The following is a 23,108-nucleotide window of genomic DNA, read 5'->3' on the forward strand; positions in this document are numbered from 1 at the left end:
GAGCGGACACGCAGCTCCGGGGCGGATCTGTGGAGGCCGAGGGGCGCGCTTCGCTGCCCCCCGGCACCCGGGCCTCCTCCGGCCCCGGCCCGCCCCTCCTCCACCGCCCCAGCCCCCACCGCCCCGGGGCAGCCGCGCGCCGGGCGGGGCGGGGGCGGGGCCGGGTGTCAGGCGGCGCCGGCCCAAAAGGCGGAGTCGCGCGGCGAAGGGGCCAGAGCTGTGAGCGCGGTGCCGTGTGCGCCGCGGAGAGAGCCAGCGGGAGCCCGGACCCCGAGGAGCCCCCGTGCCCGCCCGGCCCGGCCCGGCCCCGCGCTATGGAGTTCCTCTGGGCCCCACTCCTGGGTTTGTGCTGCAGTCTGGCCGCTGCGGACCGCCACACCGTCTTCTGGAACAGTTCCAATCCCAAGTAAGCCCCGAGTCTCCCGCTGGCGGCCTGGGTGCCCGGCTGGCACTGTCCTCCCCCGCTCCCCGGCCAGCCCCTGACCTGAGCTTAGGAGAGAGACCAGAGGCGGGAAGGAGCCTGCAGTTTTCCCTCCCCGCACTTCGCCCTCGTTACCGGGAGTACCCCACCCCGGGGCAGGAACCTGCCGGTCTGCTTGCACAGGCGCTGCCTCTGCCCTCTGGCACCCCTCCCACTTTGAGGCGAGGGACCCTTGCTGCACAGTTCCTGCCTGGAGCAGGGACCGTCCTCCCTGGCGCCAAGGCCCTGCTTCTAGGTCCCCCACCCCCGGTGAAGACCTCAGTGCCTCTCCCCACGGGTCACTGGGACATGGTCCCGTGCTGACAAGCAAGAGCTGCCTGATGGGACATGGAGACTGAGCAGAGTGCCCAGGGTACCCGGGAAGGAGGTCTTGGGAAGGGCTGGGCTGTGGGGTGTTAAGCATTCCTGGTGCATTGAAGGCGACCCTGCAGAGCCCCCCTACAAGGGGTTCTCGGGGCAGACACATGCATGGGTAGGTTGAGGGAGTCACCTTTTTTTGAGGTTCAGGTAGTAGAACTGGAGAGATGGAGGGAGGGGGAGAGGTGAAGGAAGGAGTGTGGTGCAAAGGATTGCAAGGGGGCGCTGGGCAGGAAAGAGTTAATTTCTCCTGGGCAGGTTTAGGGCTGTGAGGCAAATGGCACTGGGAGGAAGACGCTCTGTGGGACCTTTTGTTCTTGCCCTTGAGTTTTCTGAAGTTACGGGAACAGTATTTGCGGGGAAGCAGGGCGGGCAGGGCGGAGCAGGGAGGGGAGGGCCAGGCAGTTTGGGGTCACTCATCTTGGACACCCCAAGCCCTGGCTCGCCTGCCCCCCACCAACTCCCTTTGAGAAAAAGACCGCGCCCGCCTCCTCGGACCCTGTGGCGTTGCCTGGTGCAGGGGTCAGCTGTCTACAGCTTGTTGAAGAGGGGGAGTTGGAGAGCCAGCTGCCAAGCCCAGAGAGCAGCGCCCCCCTGCCCCACCTTGGTCGCCCGGCCGGCCCTCCCCCTGCCTGCTCCTTGCCGCCTGCTCTTTGCCTCCTTGACCCAGTGTCTGGCCTAGTAGTGGGAAAGAGCAAAGTCCCTGTTTATGCCCATGCCAGGTGTTGGCTGGAGGAGGAGGAGGGGACAGGAAGCCGTGAGCAGGGAGGGGGGAACCCTGGGCTTTTCCGTTCCCAAGCTCCCAGGTTTCCTCTCTTTCAGGAAGGAGCCTCTTCCTTGCCCCCCTCCTGCCTCTCTGCCGCTGCTGCCCCCCTTTCCCCACGGGGAGCAAGAGTGAAATCAGGGCCCAGTGGAGCAGATTACTGCACCGTGGAGGGGGTCAGGGGGGTCCCCACCACACACAGCCTCTGCCCTGCCCCCCTGAACAGACACACACACACACACACAGCCATACTCCAAACTAAAGAGAAGCCAGTCCAGAGAGGAGTCCATGGGCAGCCAAGTCAGCCCCAGCTTGGGGGCAAAGATGAGGTGGCAGTAGCTGGGCGGGTGTGAGGCTGGCATCAGTGACTCAGGGCAGTGGGCATCGGCCCTGGGATCTCCAGGCCCCAGGCAGGGGCAGCATCAGGAGCAGGGTGGTGCCTCTGGGAGCCAGCCCTGGCCGCCTTGGTGCTGGAGGAACAGAGAGACAGGCAGCCTGCCCACCGGGACCTGCCTGCTGCCTTTGCCTGAGGGTCCGAGCGCAGCACGAGCAGGTGCGGTGCCCTGTGCCTGCCGTCCCCGTCCCGGAGTCCTGGGGGCTGGCCACCCTGGGCATTTTCACAGGTTCTCCTGAGCACCGGGGCGGGTAGCAGAGGTGGAGGAGGCATGAGTCAGTGCCCGTCACGGGAACTGGGGAAAGACGCCAGGCCCAGAGCTGAAATACCTGTTCCCAAATGGCTTCTATGTTTATCTCTCCAGAGAGGAATTTTAAAAGCCTCTCTCTGCTCCTCTCTCTCCTTCCCCTGGGGTGGGGGAGGGGCCCCGTGAGGCAGCAAGCTGCAGCCAGGCCAGGCCTCTGCTGGCTCCCAGGCGGAGCTGCCTGGGCGGTGTGTGCCCACTCCCCCGCCACCCATGCCCAGCGCTTTGGCCTGAAGCAAGTCAGCAGCCAGGTCTGCCGGCTCTCTAGCTGGCACTGCCTGGGGGAGTCCAGACTGCTGACCGGCTAGGCGAGCCAAGGGGAGGCACTTTCCCCCAGGAGGACCCCACCCTGGTGGGGAGCCAGGTGTCTGGAGCTGGGGGAGGGGCCGGTGGGCAGTCAGGCTGGAGCCTGTGGGGCTTGGCGGGATTGGGCTGGGGGAGGGGAGCTGTCTCCGTTCTAACTCCTGCACTTCATCCCAGGGGGCGGGGTAGGAGCATGGGGGTGTGGCTTTTGGAGAGGAAAGGATGGGAATGTTTTGGGGTGCCCGAGGACCAGGAGACCAGGCTATAAACGTGAGCACTAGAAAGGGAGATTGGACTGAGTTGATGGGCGTGATCTGACTCGGGTTATCTGTGGACCTGGGCTTGGGCCTGGGCTTGGGGGAAGCGAACTGGGCTGTGTGTGGTTGGGGAAGCGTGAGAGGATGAGAGAAGTGAAAACGAGTGTGGGAGCCGAGCCTGCAGACTCCAGGGGACGGGGTTCCTGGAACCCCAGCTGTAGAATGGCCCAGCTCGGTCTCTCATGGAGGCTACGTGGCATTTAAAGGAGCGACTGATAGAATAGATTTGCAGAAATATTTCGGGGCAGAAGACAATGATGGGTGAGCTACAGAAGTGCTCAGAAGCCCATCCCTGGGCACATACGGGGCGGGGTAGGGTGGTTATGGAATGCACCTGAAAGATACTGAGCGGCTGCTATTTGGGACTGGCGGGGAGGATGCTCGAAGATGGTGGCAAGATATGTATCAGCTCAAGATGATCAGTAAATATTGGAGGTGGAGGTTCTGGAGAAACCGTTGGGGGATCCAGTGAGAAACGTGAGGGGGTCACGGAACCCTGTGGAGGGCCCATGGCTCTGGCCCGGCTGCTGACCGCCTGCTTCCGCCCCTTCTGCGCATGCCCAGGTTCCGGGACGCGGACTACACCGTGCACGTGCGCCTGAGTGACTACCTGGACATCATCTGTCCGCATTACGAGGACGACTCCGTGGCAGACGCCGCCATGGAGCGGTACACACTGTACCTGGTGGAGCACGAGGACTATCAGTTGTGCCAGCCCCGCTCCAAGGACCAAGTCCGCTGGCAGTGCAATCAGCCCAGTGCCAAGCACGGCCCAGAGAAGCTGTCCGAGAAGTTCCAGCGCTTCACACCTTTCACGCTGGGCAAGGAGTTCAAAGAAGGACACAGCTACTACTACATCTGTGAGTGCCCAGGAGGGCACAGGGGCCTGGGGTGGACGTGCCGGGCAGGGGCCCCTCCCGATCCTGACTTCTGCTTTCATTCATTCACATCACAGAGTTAGAGTGTGTCCTGGGCATTCTGCTTGGTGCTCAGAGATAAAGAGGACCCTATACAGCCCCTATCCTCAGGGAAGCTGGGCCAGAATACACACAGGCCAACATGGTTAGACTCACGTGTGATGTGGCAGACATAAGCACAAGGGCCTTGGGAGACCCAGGCCTGTGCACCTGCCAGGCTAGGGGGCTCAGGGCAGGCTTAGTGGGGAAGCAGAGAAGCTGGCCAAGGACAAAGGTACACATGCAAAGGACATGTGACGTTTCAGGGAACTCCCTATAGTCAGCCATGTGGATTGGGAGAGACACAGGCAGTGGACGGAGGGGAGCTTGGAGAGGTGGATAGGACAGATCATGGGGGACCTGAGAAGTGCTAAGGAGTTTGGGCTTTGTCCTGAGAGCGGTGGGAGCCATGAGTGGATCTTAAGAGTTGAAAGATGAGCTCTGTGGTACATAGGCAGGGGTAACATACAGTGGTCCAGCTAAAGGGGAACACACTTTAAGGCCTCGCCCAACTTCAGGCTTGAAGGAGTGAAGGGTGGAAGGTGAGGACTGACAGGGTTGATGGTTTCTACCACTGCTGAGAGCTCAGGGTTGGTCTGATAAATGGGAGGTTGGGTGGGAAATGGGCAAGAACTGAGGAGGCTAAGAACCAGAATTAGAAGGAAGAGAGGAGTCGGAAAGGCAGAGGGAGCCAAGAAAGCAGGGCCGGAGGCATTCGGGCTTCTATCTTCTTCCAACAAAAGTTCCTTCCTTAAAACCTTGTGGATTTGTCTTGCAGCCAAACCCATTCACCACCAAGAAGACCAGTGCTTGAGGTTGAAGGTGACCGTCAATGGCAAAATCAGTGAGTGTCAGGGTCCTGGGGCCTCCTCCCTCCATCTCCAGGCTGGGCCTGCTCTAGTGTTTGGAGATGTTTGGAGATCGTACAGAAACCTCACTGCCCTCACCCCACTCTGCTTCTCAGGAGGCACAGTCCCTGACCTGCTACCTCTCTTGCCTTTCAGCTCACAGTCCTCAGGCCCATGCCAATCCACAGGAGAAGAGACTCCCAGCAGGTGGGTAGATGGAGCCAACCGGGCCCTGGGCACAGCAAGGAGTCGGCTTGTGGAGGTCGCATGCCGCAGGTGGCTGCTGCGCCCGGCAGGGGCTGGGAAAGCTCTGCTGGGCTGGGGGCCACTGCTAATAGTGGGGCCTTTGCCCTCTCCTCTTGCAGATGACCCAGAGGTGCAGGTTCTACATAGCATCGGTCACAGCGCTGCCCCCCGCCTCTTCCCACTCGCCTGGGCTGTGCTGCTCCTGCCACTCCTGCTGCTGCAAACCCACTGACGGTGTGCGCCCCATCTGGCTCAAGGATTGGAACTGGGCTGAGGGGGCAGGGACAGGTACCCCCTCACCTGCCCTGGGGCCCTTCCCGAAGCCCAGCCCTGGGAACCACTCCCACCACATGCACAAGCTGCCGCCCAGCAGCCTCAAAACGGGTCAGTATTAAGGGTTTCAACCCAAAGGAAGTCAACCAGCCTGGCAGGGCATTCCCTGCCTCCACCTCAGAGTGATGGAGAAAGAAGTGGGGACAGCCCTTCCCCTGCCTACTGCTGCCTTGAAACCAAAGAATCAAGCTGTGCACACATGACCCCTTAGGAAGGGCACCGTGGGAGCCGAGCTGGAAGGGCCTTGGACCCCTGCACATGGACGCTGAGCTTGGCCAAGATGGCTCCACACAGAGTCAGGATGCCCAGGTGAACTGACCGAAGGAAAAGGGAGCCAGATACAGGAGAGGCAGCCACGCTTGGGCTGACCCTGTGTCTGCCAGCAGGACTTCCGCCTGTGGAGCTGCCACAGAGATGCGTAGCCAGGCACTGCCTTGTGCCCAGCCTGGGGCAGCACTCCCCAGAGCTGGGCCAGCAGGGGGCTGTGCCAACCTGTTCGTAGAGTGTAGCTGTGAGGGCAGTGCCCGTGTGTATAGTCTGCCTAGAGTGTGGCAGGGCCCACATGTACAGTACCTGTATATAAACTCGCCGCGTGTCTGTAATTTCTACAACTGGAGGTTTTTTTTTTTTTTTTTTATACAATGTTCTTTGTCTCAAAATAAATGTGTTTGGTTTTTTGGACGTGCTTTTCTGCTCCTGCATAGTTGCTTACTTAGGGCCAGTGAGTCCGACTACGTGCCAGGCTCTGTCCTGCACCAGAGGAGGCTGCGTTTGTATCTCTGCCCCTCGGTGGTAGAATACATGCCCCTCACCAGGGCCCGGAGGGCTGGCAGGGAGGGGAGAGCTCCCCAGGGCTCCCTGCTCTGGACTGTCTTTCCGTCCAACCTGCGACCCCACCCCCGCCCCCTCAGCGCCTGGCTTTGGTGTACCGTCCAGGCACTCATCCAGGCACTCATGCTGTCCCGGTGAGTCAGGGAAGCTGAGGCATGCGGCGCGCCCCACAGACGCGTGGGAGGCTGGAGGGGGGGGGGGGGAGTTCCCAGCAGCAAGTAACTTGTACCAGGGAGCCGGTGATAGTGGCTCTGGTGGATTGGCCAAGTGATCGTCAAGTTGGCCTTGTGGCTGCGTAGGGAGGGCATTGGACGAGGGAAGGCTGGGTGTTTCCTGGCAATCCCTGTGATTTAGGGGCGAGACCGGGAAGAGGCAGCAGTATACTCTGGGGAACCGAGGTTCTGATTTGGAGCTCTGGATTGGAGGCTGGCTGAAGTCTGGTTAGGTCAATGGTTTATTTTGAGGTCTACCGCGTACCATACGTGCCCGTGGGAACACAAGAGTCGAGGCTGGGGGTGGTCTAGGACCAAAGGGACACGCAGAGTGTGAGAGCGGCGGGTGTGAGGAACCAAGGAGCCCCAGCTGAAGGGGCTCGACCAGGACGGCGAGGGCAAGGCCAGGAACCGGACCACCGGGCGCCTGCAGCCAGTCGGCCCGACAGGCGAGGGCGCGCGGATGGGAGGGGCCCGGCTTCCGGCCCGGCGCGCTACGGGGGGCGGGGCTCCGGCTCAGTTTCCGGAGGGACGGGCCGAGCGCGCGGGGGCGGGGCCTTGGCGCGGGGGGCGGGGCGGGGCGGGGCTCCGGCGTCCCGGGCTCTGGCGCTGCTGAACCTGCCGGCGTCCCGTGTCCGGCGCCCAGCGGGCGCGGGATCCGACTCTGGCGGGATGGAGGAGGGCGGCGTGGTCGACTCGCTCCTCTCCGGAGCTTGTGTGCTCTTCACCCTCGGCATGTTCTCCACCGGCCTGTGAGAGCGCGGCCGGGCTGGGCTGGGGGCAGGACCAGGAAGTCAGGAAAGATGGGACCGAGACTTGGCCACAGCCCCAAGTGGGCTGCGTCCGGAACAGGGGATCAAAATAGAATCTGTCTGAGCCTACTGAGGCCCAAGGGCGAGGCTGGTCACTCGGCCTGAGGGAGAAGACAGGGCAACTGGGTGGGTGGGCGACCGGGGGAGGGGGTGTCTGTGGTTGCCTGGGGAGGGTGACAGGCATTGCGGACCCTGGTTCTCGCTCCCCACACCTCACCCCTCCCCTTGGGGGCCGCTTACAGCTCGGACCTCAGGCACATGCAGATGACCCGGAGTGTGGACAGCGTCCAGTTCCTGCCCTTTCTCACCACGGATGTCAAGTGAGAGGGGCCATGGCTGGCTGAGGGAGGTGGGGGAGGGGTAGGACGGGTCCCACTCCCACACTCAACCTGCGGGCCTTGTCCCCCCTCCACCCTGCAGCAACCTGGGCTGGCTGAGTTACGGGACCTTGAAGGGAGATGGGACGCTCATGTTCGTGAACGCCGTGGGTGCCGTGCTGCAGACCCTGTACATCTTGGTGTACCTGCACTACTGCCCTCAGAAGGTAGAGGCCCTGCGGGGACCCACCTGGCCTACACGCCCTGCCGCGCTGGCAGTGCAGACACTCCTTCCCGGAAGGCTGTAACCGACTGCACTCGGGCCGTTTCCTGGAAGGCCCTCCAGCCTTGCAGTTCCCCGTCCTCCACGAAGGCAGCCTTCTGGGACGCAACACGGGGCCCAGGTTCCTGCAGGGCTGCTGGTGCTCGCCAGCCTGGGGATGCCTGGGCTGCCCCGAGCGCAGGAGAAAGGGCTTTTGTCTCTGAGCAGGGGCCAGTGCCCGAGAATGCCATGATTAGCTCTGCTTCCCCAATCACACAAGCACTTGTTAAGCTACTACTGTGTGTCCCTTTCGTTCCCCTAGAGGCCTGCAGTGCTGTGTGGCCAGGCCCACAAAGGCTGGCTTCCCCATTCGAGCCCGGGACAGGGCAGAGTGATGGATTCCAGCAGGGGGGCGAGGCCTGCTCCTGGCACAGCTGGGAGTAAGCGCCCTCTCTCCCCTGCAGCGCACCGTGCTCCTCCCCACAGCATCTCTGCTGGGGTTCCTTGTCCTGGGCTATGCCTATTTCTGGCTCCTGGTGCCTGACCCTGAGGCCCGGCTTCAGCAGCTGGGCCTCTTCTGCAGCGTCTTCACCATCAGCATGTACGTCTCACCGCTGGCTGACCTGGTGAGTGGGGGTATCCATGGCGGGGGGGGGGGGGGGGGCTCCCATGGCCAGAGACTGACTGCTGTTTGTACTCCAGAGGAAGGGGCGGCCCTTAGGCTGGAAGGAGACAGGTAGTACAGGCAGGTGAGGAGAGGCTTGGCAACTCCTAGGCAAGGTGAGAACTTTAGGACGTGCCTGGGCCAGGGGTACCCGTCATCCTTTCCCACAGGCCAAGGTCATTCAGACTAAATCAACAAGACGACTCTCCTTCTCACTCACAATTGCCACCCTCCTTACCTCTGCCTCCTGGTCCTTCTATGGGTTTCGACTCCGAGATCCCTACATCATGGTAAGCAAACTGGGGATGGAGTGCAGGGTGGGACACTGGCTCCTCTCCTCACGGCAGCTCTTACGATTTCAGGTGCCCAACCTTCCAGGAATCCTCACCAGCTTTATCCGCTTCTGGCTTTTCTGGAAGTACCCACAGGAGCAAGACAGGAACTATCGGCTCCTGCAGACCTGAAGCAGCTCACCTCACCCCTTATCGCCAGCCGGATACCAAAGAGAGCCCCTGGGTGCAGCCGGCCCTCTGACCCGCTCCGTGGGTGCAGCGGGTTGTGGGGCGACGGCTGCTTTGCAGTCAGAGGGCTCAACGAAAGAGCTTTACTGAGACGCTCAGGTGGGACCCGGGAGATGAATCACGTTTATTTTTTAAGAGAAATTATCTTTTTTTAATTTTGAGGTTGGGGTGATTTTTTTAGAATGTGCCTTAAAATAAATTGTTCTCCACCCCTGTCAATCAAAGCTCATTCTTTATCCATGATTCTCTACCTGCCTGGCTTGGTGGAGGGCAGGGCTGACTCAGAAAGAACCATGGGGTTGGGAAGGCCTCACAGAGGGAATCAGGCTTCAAGAGGGGATTCTAGGCAAGGCTAAAGGGTCTGGGAGAGCGAAGGGGCGGCCCGCCCTGAGAGACCTCCAGGACCTGGAGAAGGGCCCTCCGCCTCCCCTGGAGCAGAAAGTATGAAATAGAGGCTGGCCTGGTTCTGCCACCTGTCCCTTCTCCCCCGCTGCCACCCAGACATTCCAATTTCCATGCCCTATACGCAAACCAAACACAGAAAATGAACTGCTCTTTAATGGGGGCGGGGGGGGGGGGGTCAGAAGCGCAGCCCCCGGCGCGCTAAGTCGGCTCTGGCCTCCTGGATCTGGCTCTGCAGCTCTCGAGCGGCGTCCTCGCAGTCGTGAAACGTGGCCACGCGATAACCCACAGTGCCCAGGGCGTAGCAGCCGGCGGACACCAGCAAGTAGGCGGGCAGGGGCCACAGGACCTCCCGGAAGGCAGAAGGCAGCTCCAAGCCCAGGGCTCCAGTGGTCAGAGCCACCCAGGTGGAGCCCAGGAGAGCCAGTCCCCAAAGCCACTGCGCTAATTTCGTCATAGTCACTGCGAGGAGAAAAAGAAAAGTTCAGGGTCCTTGCCGTCGCCACCCCCCGCCTCGCCCTCCATTCAGCCGTCCTACCAAGCCTTACCGCGGCCCCGCGTCTCCTCTTCCTGGCGCCGCACCGGCGTCAGCGCCCGGAAGTTCCCCGCGGCTCACGCCCCGCCTCCGCGCGGCCTTCTGGGAGTTGTAGTTCTCACTGAGGCGCCCAGTCCTCCGTCTTGATACGGACAATGTGGAGCCAACTCTGCGCAGCCAACTTTTGAGTCTGGCTCTGGAGGGTCCTTGGCGCTGCTTCCCTCCCTCGGACCGTGCTCCAAGGTGGCGTGGGTCTTGAGGAAAACTTGAACACACCCATAATCGTTGCCACAAGGTGGAAAGAAAGTATCATTTCCCTTAAACTCAGTTCTCCAACGCAGAAATCCCATTCACTCACAGAGTCATTCATTAGAATCTTTCTTCAGCACTGTGATAGACTTGGGAGGTAACAGAGCGAACAGGAGGCCTGGCCCAGGCGAGGGAAAGCAGTCAGGGAAACAGATGGCTTCATGGCTGACCATAATGCCTTGAGATGTGTGTCTGCACACAGGTTCTCAAGTTTTGGAAAAGAAACGCAGAAACGCGACCCATACAGCTTGGAGCCAGAGGAACAGGGATTCAAGAAGTTCAAGGACAGAGAAATTACTGATGTTTAAGGCTGGCAGAGGTGGGGAACTTGATATGTAAATCCCACAGAATCCTTGGTCTGGCTCCGCCAAGGCAACGGCAGGTGATTTCAATCCATCTGCGGCAGGTTATTTGATTTTTAAAGATTTATTTATTTATTTTAGAGGCAGAGTTGCAGAGAGAGAGAAAGAGAAAGAGATCTTCTATCTGCTGCTTCACCCTCCAAACGGCTGCAATGGCCAGGCCTGGGCCAGACCAAAGCCGGGAGCCAGGAAGCCCATCCAAGCCCCCACTGGGTGGCAGGAATCCAAGGACTTGAGCCGTCCTCCACTGCTTCTGGGGTACATTATCAGGAAGCTGAATCGGAGGTGGAGCAGCTGGGACACAAAGCAGCACCCATATGGGATGCTGGCACCACAAGTGGAAGTTTAACCTACTATGCCATAGTGCCAGCCACAGCAGACTAATTTTTTTTAAGCTGATAATTTTGTATGGCCCACAAAGGATGTTATAAATATCCACAGGGCCCTTGGCAGAAAAAAAGCTTCCCCACCCCAGGAGGTAATGACGGTAGATCCACATTTTTCTTTGAGAGTTATGGGGATGGGGCCAGAGCCGTGGCTCACTAGGCTAACCCTCTGCTTGTGGCGCCAGCACACCGGGTTCTAGTCCCAGTCAAGGGCGCGGGGTACTAGTCCCGGTTGCTTCTCTTCCTGTCCAGCTCTCTGCTGTGGCTCAGGAGTGCAGTAGAGGATGGCCCAAGTGCTTGGGCCCTGCACCCGCATGGGAGACCAGGAGAAGCACCTGGCTCCTGGCTTCAGATCAGCGTGGTGCGCTGGCCGCAGCGCGCCACCTGAGTGGCCACTGGGGGGTGAACCTTTCTCTTTGTCTCTCTCTCTCTCACTGTCCACTCTGCCTGTCAAAAAAAAAAAAAAAAAAAAAAAAAGTTATGGGGATGGATAGCAGTGGAAGATGGCCCAGGTCCTTGGGCTCCTGTGCCCGCATGGGAGACCCAGAGGAAGCTCCTGGCTCCTGGCTTTGGATTGGTGCAGCTCCAGCCTTTGCAGCCAATTAGGGAGTGAACTAGCAGATGGAAGACCTCTCTCTCTCTGTCTCTACCTCTCTCTGTAACTCTGTCTTTCAAATCAATAAAATAAATCTTTAAAACAAAAGAGTTATGAGGGTGGACTCATGGTTACTACATAGAAAACCAAGCAAAGGAAAGGGTCAGCAGTTACCAGCTTCAGGGAAAACAAAGAGGCATAAAAGAAAGGACAGGAAAGCGGCAGGAGGCCTGTGTGGAAGGCTACTTGGGACACAGTCAGGTTCATTGCCTTGTGGCGAGCGGGAGCGCGCACCAACAACCGACAACCGTGGGGCCACTCAGCGAGCCACGGGGAGAACAGGGTCACTGCAGGACACCGGAAGTGGTTGCCTTCAGGGAGAACTCAAATGAAGTAGTGGGGTTTGGTTTTGTTCTTTGTAATTTACTTTTTCGAGATGTAGAGAAAGATAGAGAAAGAGGTCGCAGCCACCAATTCATTCTCTGAAGGCCCACAAAGCCAGGAAGGACATCCAGGTCTCCCATGTGGGTGGCCAGGACCCAGCTACTGGAGCCGTCACCTGCTGCCTCCCGGGGGCGCCTTAGCAGGAAGCTGGAATTGGGAGCCGAGCTGGGACCCGAACCTAGCCCCTCCGATACGGGATGCTGATGCCTCTCTTCCGGCTCCTAACCCTGGCTAACAGCTTGCCACTAAAGCAGTGTTTTGGAAGACCTGAGGTAAGCATGTTTGGAAGTGTAGGCTAAGAAGCAGAGAGTGCACTTGGAAACCACCCAGATAAATATGGACTGTAATATCCCCAAATCCATCGTCTGAGGTTTTGCACTTGAGTTGGAAATAGTGGCTGTCTCAGTGTCAAGGTAGATTATGTGGCTCAGATCTCCAGGCCAGAGTGCAATGTTCCATTCTCACTGACTGATCTCAAATAGCAAAATTTGTGACTGTCTATGATTTTTTTAAAAAGTTATCTGTGGGGCCGGTGCTGTGGTGCAAGTTAATCCTCCGCCTGCAGTGCCGGCATCCCTTATGGGCACCAGTTTGAGTCCCGGCTGCTTCACTTCCGATCCAGCTCTCTGCTATGGCCTGGGAAAGCAGTGGAGGATGGCCCAAGTGCTTGGGCTCCTGCACCTGTGTGAGGAACCTGGAGGAGGCTTCTGGCTCCTGACTTCGGATCGTTGCAGCTCCAGCCATTGCTGCCATTTGGGGAGTGAACCAGTGGAAGGAAGACCTTTCTCTCTTTCTCTGTCTCTCACTCTCTGTAACTCTACCTCTCAAATAAATAAATAAAATCTTTTTTTTTTTTCCCAAAAGAGTTATGTGTCTGCTTATGTGAAAGGCAGAGTGACAGAGGAAGAGAAGGAGACACCAGTCTCCATCCACTGCTTCACCCAAGGCCACAACAACCCGGGCTGGGCCAGGCCAAAGCCAGGAGCCAGGAACTCTACCCACGTGTCCAGGTGGCAGGGTCGCCATCTGCTCCTCTCCCAGGTGCATTAGCAGGGGGTTGGACTGGAAGCAGAGCAGCGGCACTGGCACTGGTGCTCCAGGGTATTGGATGTTGGTGACAGAAGTGCATCTCAAGCCACGGTGCCACAGCACCACCCCCTGTGTATGACCTTAGAGGACCAGGTTCTCAGCCCATTTCCATGTAAATTAACAAAAGCAGCTTTTACAGATTCATAGTTTCAGTACAAACACCCCATGGCCCAACTGTGAAGAATGTTTTCACAGGCATCGTGATGTAAACACTGATATTAATTTTACTAAAAATTGGGATATATTTAAACTGAGAGGATGAGGGAGGGGAGGAGTATATTAGGAGAGATTACAGAGAAAGAAATCCGTACCTTCTATAGCGGACAGTCATTTCATTATATCTAAAATGGAAAAAAATAAGAAATAATAAAATGAACATAGTGCTTAGAAGTGCAGAGGTGTCGGGCCAGTGTTGTGGCGTAGCTGTGCGACGTCCCCCATGGGTGCCTGTTCGGGTCCCGGCTGCTCCACTTCCAATCCAGCTCCCTGCTAATGCACCTGGGAAAGCAGTGGAAGATGGCCCAAGTACTTGGGACCCTGTCACCCATGTGGGAGACCCAGAAGGTGCTCCCGTCTCCTGGCTTTGGTACAGGCCATTGCAGCCATTTGAGGAGTGAACCAGAGAAAGGAAGATCTCGCTCTCTCTGCCTCTGTAACTTTATCTTAAATCAAAACTCTACCTTAAAACAAAACAGTTCCGAGGGCAGTGTTTGACCTGGAGGTGAAGCTACCTGTTTGGACGCCTGCTTTCCATAACAGAGTGCCAGGCTCCAGCTTCCTGGTTGTGGGGACTCTGGGAGGCGGCTGTGATGGCCTAAAAACCGGGTTCCTGCCATCCCTGAGGGAGACCTGGAGAGCATTCTGGCTCCTGCCTCTGGTCAGACCCAGTCCCTGCCAGGGGCATTTAGGGGAGGGAACCAATAGATAGGAGAAATCTCCCTCTCTCCCCCCACCACCCTTCAAATAAATAAATAATTTTAGGGGCCGGCGCTGTGGCTTAGCGGGTAAAGCCGCCGCCTGCAGTGCCGGCATCCCATATGGGCACAGGTTCGAGACTCGACTGCTCCCTATGTATCAAGCATGGTGGCCAGTGCGCATGTGCGCTATCTCACTCCATCTCCACGGCCACCATATGAAACAGGTGCTATGATTATCTCCATTCCCAATGAGGAAGCTGAGGCACAGCCCAGACAACCCGACTCCGGAGCCTGCATACTTCACCAGGACAACGTACCGCACCCTGCCCTAGATCCAGGGGACCGAATTAAAAGAAACACAACCCCTTCACACCAGTCCAGCCTAGGATCGCGGCAGCACCTCGAGTGAGTGAAGACAGCCCAAGTGCCCCGACTTCCCCCGCCTCCCACAGGGCACCGTGGGCAAGGGGCCGGCAACAGCGTGTGCCGCGGGTGTTAGCGACCCCTGCCGTCGTCCCGACAGCTGCCGTGCGTTCTACCTGAGACTACACTCCCCGGACTCCGCGGTAGCCACACCCCCGCCCCGCCCCCGACGCGGGTTCCTTCTTCGGGTTCCACACCCGGGGTCCAGGTGGTCGGGGTGTGTTGACTCCATCCCTTCCCCCAAGGCACTCACAGTTCCCCAGGGGGCGACAGGACAGACACACATATAATCTACCGCAACACATACTTAGTAAATTACAGACGGGCTGGCAGGGGACTGTGCTGGTGGTTGCAGTAGGGGCTGGGTGGGTGAGTCAGGGTTCCCTAGAGAAGGTGACCTGGAGGAGTCCACGATGGGAAAAGAGGATAGCGCGAGGACTGGAGGAGGAGGCCTGGGCAGCTGACCGAACGTCTGGGTCTGGGTCCTCCTGGGGGTGCAGCAGTTTGGAAGAGGGCGGGGCCAGAAGTTGAATTTCTTCGAAGAGGTCAGAGTGTAACAGTGGTGTGTGGCTCACGGGTCCTTGGCTTTCTTTTACTGTACATTTACTGAGCACCTACTGTATATCAAGCAGCGTTCCGGTGAACAAAATAGATCAATTTCCTGCCTTTGATGAAGCTTATTCGAGGGATGGGACACAAAAATAAATTAAACAGAATGCATCAAATAACGAGGGGGTGGGTTTTGATGCAGTGACTCACACCTCGTGGGACACCTGTGCTGCCTCTCGGAGTGCCTGGGCTGGAGTTCCAGTTCCTCGTCCAATTCCAGCCTCTTGCCCTGCCACCCACATGGGAGACCTGGATTGAGCTCCAAACTCCTGGCTTCGACCTGACCGTTGCAGATATTTGGGGACGTGAACTTGTGGATGGAAGATTTCTGTCCTTTCTTTGCCTCTCGAATAAAAGTTTATAAAACCGAAGCTATCTGTCCTTCACGGTGTCTGGCAAGTGGTAAATGCTGAACTGAAGGTTTTTGTTATTGTCATTCACATAGGAAAGCAGTGCCATTTGTATCATTTAAATAGAATCCTCGGGGCTCGGGGCCGGCACCAAGGCTCACTTGGTTAATCCTCCGCCTGCGGCGCCAGCTTCTAATCCCAGTTGCTCCTCTTTCAGTCCAGCTCTCTGCTGTGGCCCGGGAGGGCAGTGGAGGATGGCCCAAGTGCTTGGGCCCTACAACCGCATGGGAGACCAGGAGGAGGCACCTGGCTCCTGGTTTCGGATTGGCGCAGTGCGCCAGCTGTAGCAGCCATTTGGGGGGTGAACCAACGGAAGGAAGACCTTTCTCTCTGTCTCTCTCTCTCTGTGTCTATAACTCTACCTGTCAAATAAATAAAAAAATTTTAAAAATATATATAAATCGAATCCTCATTGCCACAATGTGAGGAAGGTATTATTATCCTTGCTTTACAGGCAAGGTTACCCACGTTGCCCAAGGAGGCAGGTGGCAGAGCCCAAACAAGAGCACAGGTCCGTCTGGTTTCAAGGTGCAGCCTCTTCCCCACAGTGGTCATGCCCTCTGAGCCAGAATTGGGCTAGAGGCTGCAGGCAGGAAGTGGGGGAGAGTATCCCTAGTGCCCTCACACAGAGACACACAGACACCCCTGGAGACAGCCTGAGGTCAGCCCTCACAGCAACTCTCGGCCCAGCAAAGGGAGGGTTCTGTTGTAAGACCCAAGCCCCTGTGGACAGGAACTCTACCCTCCAGTGCCCCTGGACGGTGCGGCCGCAGCCTACCGTGGACAGGGGACCTGCCCAGCTCTTCCTTCCAGCATACAGGGAAGGGCTCCTCACAGGCCACCAGGGCCACCCACCTGGCTCAAGCCTCACATTTAGACTCCAGATGTCACCTCCAAGTGCCACTAGGGTCACCGTGTCACTCTGATGGGGCAGAGAGAAGAGACTGACCATAAAATTGACTTAACTTTTATTAAGGGATTTTCAAACACTACAAGAGAATCTGGCATGGCCATTATCATGGGACTTTAAGCCGTGGCTCCCCGCGGAGGGGAATTCTCTATAAATCCCGTAATGATCTGGAGGTTAGCATAGTTCTATTGTATTGTGATTTTGTGTTAAAAAGTGTTAATTTGTCAGATGTAAACATGTCTGTTTTTCTGCATTTTCACCCCGGCTGATGCTGGGCACTTCTCTCTGCAGCAGAGTTAGCACGGTCGGATCCCCAGCCTGCCCAGAACAGCTTCCTGTCTGCCAGGAGCCAGGCCGAGGAACCAGCAATTAATTGCCCCCTACCGTGCCGCCCCAGGGTTCCGGCCTTTAGCAGCTCTGCTGGGACCCTGAGTCAAGGAGGTCCCCGAGGGCAGGGCCTCCCGCCGCCCATTCTTTCCGGGTTCCCACAGCGGCCAGGCAGGCTCGGCTCACAATGGGCTTCAATGCTCGCCTTTGACTGGCCCTTTCCCCTTTGTATCTGTCTCTGTGTCTCTCAGCATCTCTGTCTCTACGGGGCCCCGGCTCCCTCTTGTTTCCCAACATCCTTCCCGAGCCCCTGGGGAGCAGAGCTGGGGGGCGGGCAGTGGGAACGCCACGGCGTCCTGTTCTCACCAAGGACAATAAGGGCCGGAAAGGGCTGGAGCCAAGGCCTGGCGCGGACTCCCCCTCCCCGCCTGCCCTGGCGCCCCCAGGCCCCGTCCTGACCCTCTGGCCATGCCCTAAACGCCAGGCGTCCCTCGCGCTAGTGCCAGCACCTGGTGAGGGAGCTGCCTGCCCCTCGGCGTCACCTCCTCACCGCCCTCCTCTGGTGGGGGGGGGCATCGTCTGCCCCGAGCAGGGCTTTCCAAGGCTGCAGCCCCTCCCCCTGGACTCACTCACATTATTTACTCCTGTTTCCGGAGTCCGGCGGGTGCCGGCGGTGTCGGGCTGTCGGGGCCACGTGTGAGGGAGCGGGAGGAAACATCTGGCTTCCCTGTGGCCTCCAGGGGGGGACGCCCGTCTCTCCCACAGGCCTCTGAGCCCTGGGAGTCCAGGGGCAAGAGGTTAGTTAGACCTCTGCCCTTCTTACCTCCAGGTCTCCCCAAGCCTGATGCCCTCACGCCCCCTTAGTTAATGATGGTGATTAGGTGGCTGTGATACCCCTGCCAGGGTTAATTGGTAGGTCAGGTGCAGGCTGCCTGCAACCACGCACCACGCAGATGGGCGGGGTGGGGAGGCGGTCGGCGCCACCCTGCCTTGTAAAATGTACCCACTCCCTGAGGAAGGGGTCATTATTCCTGGGCCACACACTGCCCCTGCTCCTACACAGTGGGTGACAGTAGGTGCCCAGACCGGACATGCTCTCCGGCTCCACCCCACCCTCCCCAAGCCACAGAAGCGATGCTGTGTGCCTGGCCCACCCAAGCCAGTTCCTGTTGGGGAAGGCACGTTGCCGTAGGCAGCTGGGCCCGCAGGCTGTGTGTGCTCACTTGGACTGGCACCTGCCCTCTGCCATGGCTCCCACTCGAGGTGAGTCAAGGTTTGACAGCAAGACTCAGAACTAGCCCAGCTTCCCTACAGGCCCCCTTAGACAACCTCCCCTCCACCCACAAAGGGTCCCGGAAATCTTTCCCTGCCCCTGACCCCACCCTCCACCCCCAGCCATCACTGTGAGTTAGTGTCTAGCACAGCCACCTCTCAGGGAGGCTCTGGGCTCCACCGGACTCCATTCCCACGCCCAGCCCGAGAGGAGAGCTGGATTCTGCTTCAGGCCTCGCACGGGGCCAGCCTCCCCCGGTCCTCCAAGAAAGCTGGACCCGGCCCTCAGGGCTGGCTGTGCCCTACCTCCCGGAGGGAGCCGCGAGCTCAGGGCGCCCTCTGCAGGCAACTTGAGCAAACCGCCCAGCACTCCCCGCTTAGCGGGGAGACCAAAGGGCAAGGGGCTGGGGTTCGGGCCAGGAAAACCCAGGAAACGCAGTAGCCTGTAATCCTTGCCCAGAACTCCCTGGACTGCCTTGTTTATCTTCCTTGAGTCTGCTTCCCTAACTTAGGCACCTTTCACGCGCAGGGTTTTGTTCTGTGCGCATAGGGACGCCCACGCCACCCGGGATGGAGGTGCTGAGGTGCCCCGAACACAGGCACTGGCCAGAGCTGCTCCTCATGACAAGGGCAGGCAGGTGGGGCCTGGACTGCCACCTGCCTTCTCTCCGTCAAGCCTGTCTCAGGGGTCAGAGGTCCTGCTCCTATTGTTCTGCACACTGTATTAAAACTTTGGAACTTCCTAGTATCCCGGCTACTCTACTGGGGTGGGGTGGGGGAATGAGGGGCTCAGAACAAAGGGGGAGGCGTGACCATCCCGGGATGGCTTTCTGAATACAGACCCACGTTTGTGCTGCTGGAGCAGAGTAGAGAATTCCCATCCACAGGCTCACAGCTGAGGGGCAGGTGGCTCATCTTCCGAGTCGCGAGCTGAGTAACAAAGCCGTCCTGTGGAACCCCATGGCTCCTCGCCCTGCCCTTCCCTTCCTCTTGTGCGAACACCCACCGCAGGTCTGGCGGGCAGGTGATCCCTTTTCCCCGAAGGTCAAGGCTTCAGCTCACCCACTACCTCTGCTCCTCGATGAGCCTCTTACACACACTTGTGCCAATTCAGTGGCTGGCACTCAATAAATACCTGGTGAAAATGAACCCTGGAGGAAGAAAGCTTCACCATCCCCGAAGTCGGAAGAGCAGGTGCACCTGTCAACGTTCCGTAACCCAAGCAGGCACAGGCAGGTTCACAGTGCACCACAGCACACACAGCTACAAAGAATCAACTTTATTGGCCACTCAGGCTTAGTTCCTCTTCTTGCCCTTGCCTGTGACCTTGGCGGGTGTGAGGACTGGAGCTGTTGCCTGGTAGAGCGTGGAGGAGATCTTGTTGATGTAGTACAGACCAACCATGGAGAAGATAAAGCTACACGGTGAAGGAAGAAAGAAGGTCAGGCATCGAGGCACGCTGCCGGCCTGGCGCCTGCTGGGGTGGGCACCGGCACCAGGAAAAGAATCCGGGCTCTGGTTCAGAGCAGCGGGGTAGGGCAAAGGAGGGCAGGCAGACAGGTAGGTGTGCGGGTAAAATTTCTGGCACCAAAGGCCAGGGCGTGCTGGATCCCTCTCCCAGCTGTCCGGTACGTACCAGGTAGTAACACAGACTCGGTGGATGAGGCCTGATGCAAAGAGAGCCAACAGGAGGCACAGGAGAACTAGGGAGGCAAGAAGGCAGGGCAGTGGTGAGCACGGAGATACCAGGTCCTTTCTTCCTGTTTGTTTTGAAGAGTTATTTTTTGAAAGTCAGAGTTACAGAGAAGGAAAGACAGAGTAAGAAAGACAGCTCTTTTATCCACTGGTTCACTCCCCAGAATGGCTGCAATGAATGGCCAGGGCCAAGCCAGGCCAAAGCCAGGAGCTTCATCCGGGTCTTCCACAAGGATGGCAGGAGCCTGAGTACGGGGGCCATCCTCCACTGCTTTCCCAGGCGCATTAGCAGAGAGCTGGATCGTAAGCAGAGCAGCCGGGACTTGAACAGGCACACATGTGGGATGCTGGTGTCACAGCAGCTTAACCTGCTGCGCCACCAGGCACTCTTATGTCATCTGCAACTCTGGGGCCCTCTGACTCTTGGGGAACCTGCTTGGAAAAATACAGCATGAGGACAGCAGGTGGACCTGAGAGAGCCTGAATGATGCCCAGGACATAAAGACAGCAGCTCTGCTCCAAACCTCACTGAATTTCCCTAACCCATCTTTCCTCAATTAAGCGAAATAAGAGATGACAGCAGAGCCCGAGGGGCGAAGCGCAATCTCACTGGGACAGGAGGTTACGGCCTTTCCCCCAGAAGCCAGACAGTGAGAATGAACTCAGCATGTGCCGACCGCCGGCGGTCTCAGGTCAGAGGGCCTCACCCGGGGGGCAGGAGGGGATCTGGCGGACTGACACAGGGTGGGAGAAAGGGTGGGAGGCAGAAGGCAAGGGCAGAGAGCCGCAGCTGTCCAGCTTAGGAGAGCAGCCAAGGCAGAGAGACTTTGTCTGAAGTGGTTTCCTTCAGAAGCAAATGCAGACAACCCACAGGTGTAGCAGATTAAGCCACCACTCAGGAGGCCCACATCCCGCATCTCATCCCAAATCCGAGTGCCAGGGCCGTGCCAGTCCCAGCCACTTGTCTCTGCTCACGGGCCTGGGAAGCAGCAGATGGCGGCTCAGGTCCCTGGGTCCCTGACAGCCATGCAGGAGCCCCACTGAACCAGCAGATGGAAAATCTCTCTTCTTGTCACTCTACCTTTCAAATAAATAAATTTTGAAAGAAAAAAAAAATCTAGGAGTCGGTGCCATGGCGTAGCAGGTTAAATCTGCAGCCTGCAGTGCCGGCATCCCATAAAGGTGCCGGTTCTAGTCCTGGCTGCTCCTTTTCCGATCCAGCTCTCTGCTATGGCCTGGGAAAGCAGTAGAAGATGGCCCAAGTCCTTGGGCCCCTGCACTTGCATGGGAGACCTGGGAGAAGCTCCTGGCTCCTGGCTTCGGGTCAGCGCAGCTCCAGCTGTTGAGGCCAACTGGGAAGTGCATCAGCAGATGGAAGATCTCTTTCTCTCTCCTGCCTCTGCCTCTCTGTAACTCTCTTTCAAATAAATAAATCTTTAAAAAAAAAAATCGAACAGAGAAGTCCTGGACCTGGTGGACTGAAGCAGCTCTGGAGGCCTGCCACGGACAGAGCAAGACCTGGGCGGAGGCAGAGTAAGCCAGCAGGGACAGACCCCTGCTTCACAGGAGACCGTGTCTGCCGTGACTCTGTGACGTGTGGCATTCCTCCGGAGAGCTGGCCTTGATGCCTGATCTGCTTTATAAACTTAACTTTCCATTAAATAATTAAACCATCAATTCTCAATTACACGAGCAATTTAACAAGGCTTATGCCAAGCAAAAAATATAAATTATTCTCATTTGGTCAGAATTCCTGTCACCATGGGACTTTGATGCATCTAATATTTAGGCCCTTCCAAACCCCCCAGATAACTACAACTCGCAGATTTCACACCCCAGCCTCTCAGTAGTCCTGCTTCTCCCGGTGCAAACAAAATTTCCTTCCTCGGCGATGGAATCAAAACCTCAGCCCACACCGGCCCATTCGCCTCCAACCTCCCTTGGGAGCTGGCCACAGGACGGGGACAGCTGCTGCTGGCTTTCAGAGGCCCTGCCTTCCAGCTCCAGTTCCGGGAGCTGGGCAGGGTGCTGGATCCACAAATGGCATTAGTCTCCACACTTCTCCTCAATGAGCTTTACCGGCGGCGAGTATGGACAGCAAATACCAAAGCACAGTTAGAACACGTTCTTCCAATTCTACAGCGCAGTGGCTCACAACCCACTGTTTTAGGAGAGAGGTGCCAATGATCCGAACATCAGGAGAAGCAGGGGGCACGCCAGTGACCCTGACTGGAGCAGTACACAGCGTATGGCATGTATCAAGTCATCGCTCCGTGCCCCATAAAGAGGTACAACCTGAAACGCACACGAGCCCCACCATCTCGGCACCTGGGGGAGGTCACAGAGGAGCGGACGCCGCCGATGCGCAACCCCGGTTTTGACTTACTCTCAGGGAAGACCTTGGCTTGGAATCCTTTGCCAAAGACAAGATTCTCGAGATTATTGAAGGCCTGGGTTGGGGGGTGGTTAAGGCGTCACTTCCTGTGTGGCCAACGCGGAGCCTACGTGGCCCTCGCCTCTGCCCGCTGTCCCCGCCGCCCTCCGCCCTCCGCCCCGCGGGCAGGATACGGTGAGGGAGAAGACGAAGAGGCCGGAGCCAAGCAGGCCCCCCTGGATGGTGAGCCACTCGGTGGAGGCCAGCTGGCGGCTGTACATCTGCATGCCGGCGAAGAGCAGCAGGGACAGGAGGGACGAGAGCGCCAGCGAGGTGCCGGTACCCACCACTGCAGCGGACGAGAGACGGCGCCGGGCGCAATGAGGCGCGGCCCTCCCTCCGGAGCCAGGGGGACCCGCCTCTTCCAAGCACGCTCGGGGCTGCAGCCACACTGCCCACCCACCGCGGCGAACCCCCGGTCCTCCCCAGGCCCTTCCCCCGACTCCCGGTCCCGTGGAGACGCCCGCAGCCCAGGCCACGTCAGCTTTGCCCGCCCCAAGCCCGACCCCTGCTAGCGGACCCCGGGGATCCCGCCGGTCCTGTTACCCATCATGCCCCGCCCGTGGGTCCAATCGGCGCCTCTGGCCCAGAAAGAGCGGAACCGAACCGAGCACGGTTAACTGTGCGCGTGCGTCCGAGCGCTGCGCGGCCTCGTCGCTTCCTCCGTCTCGCTCTCGGCGCCTGCGCGCAGCGCCCTCTCCCGGCAGGGAGGAAGCAGTGCGTCTGAGCGCATCCTCGGCCGCCGCCCAGGCGCGCCGCCGCCCCGGGTACCCACGCCTCTCCGCCTCTCCCTGCTCACTGCACTTATCTCTCCAAGTAATCGGGCACGGCCTCTGGGCTCTAGCCCACTTCTGTCTTTTTTGACATTTATGTCGTCTCTAGTGCCTGCTCCTCAAACCTCCCTGTCCCGCGATCCTTGCCCCAACAACCCAAAATGTAGTGTTCTGCAACCTGGAGCATCTTCCTCTGAAAGTAACCTCTCTGGTTAAGACTCGAAGCAATTTAGAATGCGAATATGAGAAATGGCTCTGTGCTCAAACCCCCTAACCTGTTAAACCTACCCCCTCC

At 58.4% G+C, this 23,108-nt stretch overlaps 4 protein-coding genes across 8 annotated transcripts; 2 read left to right on the top strand and 2 right to left on the bottom strand.

Moving 5' to 3' along the window:
- The first annotated feature begins 216 nt into the window (after positions 1-216).
- EFNA1 (ephrin A1) lies at positions 217-5,983 on the top strand. The gene is made up of 5 exons (XM_062192407.1): positions 217-406; positions 3,484-3,779; positions 4,654-4,719; positions 4,880-4,930; positions 5,089-5,983. Exons 1-5 carry the CDS (start codon positions 315-317, stop codon positions 5,199-5,201), a joined length of 618 nt encoding a protein of 205 aa, XP_062048391.1. The 5' UTR covers positions 217-314; the 3' UTR covers positions 5,202-5,983.
- A 503-nt stretch (positions 5,984-6,486) lies between these two features.
- On the top strand, positions 6,487-9,133 carry SLC50A1 (solute carrier family 50 member 1). Of its 5 annotated transcripts, none has more exons than XM_062192404.1 (6): positions 6,487-6,578; positions 7,400-7,477; positions 7,578-7,701; positions 8,201-8,362; positions 8,571-8,690; positions 8,748-9,133. In XM_062192404.1, exons 2-6 carry the CDS (start codon positions 7,416-7,418, stop codon positions 8,862-8,864), a joined length of 585 nt encoding a protein of 194 aa, XP_062048388.1. In that variant the 5' UTR covers positions 6,487-6,578; positions 7,400-7,415; the 3' UTR covers positions 8,865-9,133. The 5 variants fall into 5 exon arrangements, with proteins under 5 accessions (XP_062048388.1, XP_062048385.1, XP_062048386.1 ...); XM_062192401.1 differs by lacking the exon at positions 6,487-6,578 and adding an exon at positions 6,938-7,097; XM_062192402.1 differs by lacking the exon at positions 6,487-6,578 and adding an exon at positions 6,938-7,097 and having other exon boundaries at positions 8,763-9,133.
- A 328-nt stretch (positions 9,134-9,461) lies between these two features.
- DPM3 (dolichyl-phosphate mannosyltransferase subunit 3, regulatory) lies at positions 9,462-9,969 on the bottom strand. Its single transcript, XM_062192408.1, has 2 exons — positions 9,872-9,969; positions 9,462-9,785 (listed from the first exon to the last, which is right to left on the bottom strand). The coding sequence occupies exon 2, from the start codon at positions 9,778-9,780 to the stop codon at positions 9,502-9,504; it is 279 nt and encodes a 92-aa protein (XP_062048392.1). The 5' UTR covers positions 9,781-9,785; positions 9,872-9,969; the 3' UTR covers positions 9,462-9,501.
- A 9,206-nt stretch (positions 9,970-19,175) lies between these two features.
- Positions 19,176-22,710, bottom strand: KRTCAP2 (keratinocyte associated protein 2). Its single transcript, XM_062192409.1, has 5 exons — positions 22,587-22,710; positions 22,175-22,329; positions 21,993-22,056; positions 19,548-19,614; positions 19,176-19,328 (listed from the first exon to the last, which is right to left on the bottom strand). Exons 1-5 carry the CDS (start codon positions 22,591-22,593, stop codon positions 19,208-19,210), a joined length of 414 nt encoding a protein of 137 aa, XP_062048393.1. The 5' UTR covers positions 22,594-22,710; the 3' UTR covers positions 19,176-19,207.
- Between the last annotated feature and the right edge of the window lie 398 nt (positions 22,711-23,108).

Source organism: Lepus europaeus, chromosome 5 (genome assembly GCF_033115175.1).
Source record: "Lepus europaeus isolate LE1 chromosome 5, mLepTim1.pri, whole genome shotgun sequence".
Taxonomy (NCBI): Eukaryota; Metazoa; Chordata; class Mammalia; order Lagomorpha; family Leporidae; genus Lepus; species Lepus europaeus.

Excerpts from the sequence above, each read along its gene's own strand:
- EFNA1 (XM_062192407.1), top strand. The coding sequence starts at position 315 with ATGGAGTTCCTCTGGGCCCCACTCCTGGGTTTGTGCTGCAGTCTGGCC. Across the intron at positions 407-3,483 it reads TGGAACAGTTCCAATCCCAA|GTTCCGGGACGCGGACTACA; the intron begins GTAAGCCCCGAG and ends GCGCATGCCCAG. Across the intron at positions 3,780-4,653 it reads ACACAGCTACTACTACATCT|CCAAACCCATTCACCACCAA; the intron begins GTGAGTGCCCAG and ends TTTGTCTTGCAG.
- DPM3 (XM_062192408.1), bottom strand. The coding sequence starts at position 9,780 with ATGACGAAATTAGCGCAGTGGCTTTGGGGACTGGCTCTCCTGGGCTCC.
- KRTCAP2 (XM_062192409.1), bottom strand. Across the intron at positions 22,057-22,174 it reads TCTTCGTCTTCTCCCTCACC|GCCTTCAATAATCTCGAGAA; the intron begins GTATCCTGCCCG and ends CCCCCAACCCAG. Across the intron at positions 19,329-19,547 it reads CGAGTCTGTGTTACTACCTG|CTTTATCTTCTCCATGGTTG; the intron begins GTACGTACCGGA and ends TTCACCGTGTAG.
- SLC50A1 (XM_062192401.1), top strand. The coding sequence starts at position 7,018 with ATGGAGGAGGGCGGCGTGGTCGACTCGCTCCTCTCCGGAGCTTGTGTG. Across the intron at positions 7,098-7,399 it reads GGCATGTTCTCCACCGGCCT|CTCGGACCTCAGGCACATGC; the intron begins GTGAGAGCGCGG and ends GGCCGCTTACAG. Across the intron at positions 8,363-8,570 it reads TCTCACCGCTGGCTGACCTG|GCCAAGGTCATTCAGACTAA; the intron begins GTGAGTGGGGGT and ends CCTTTCCCACAG.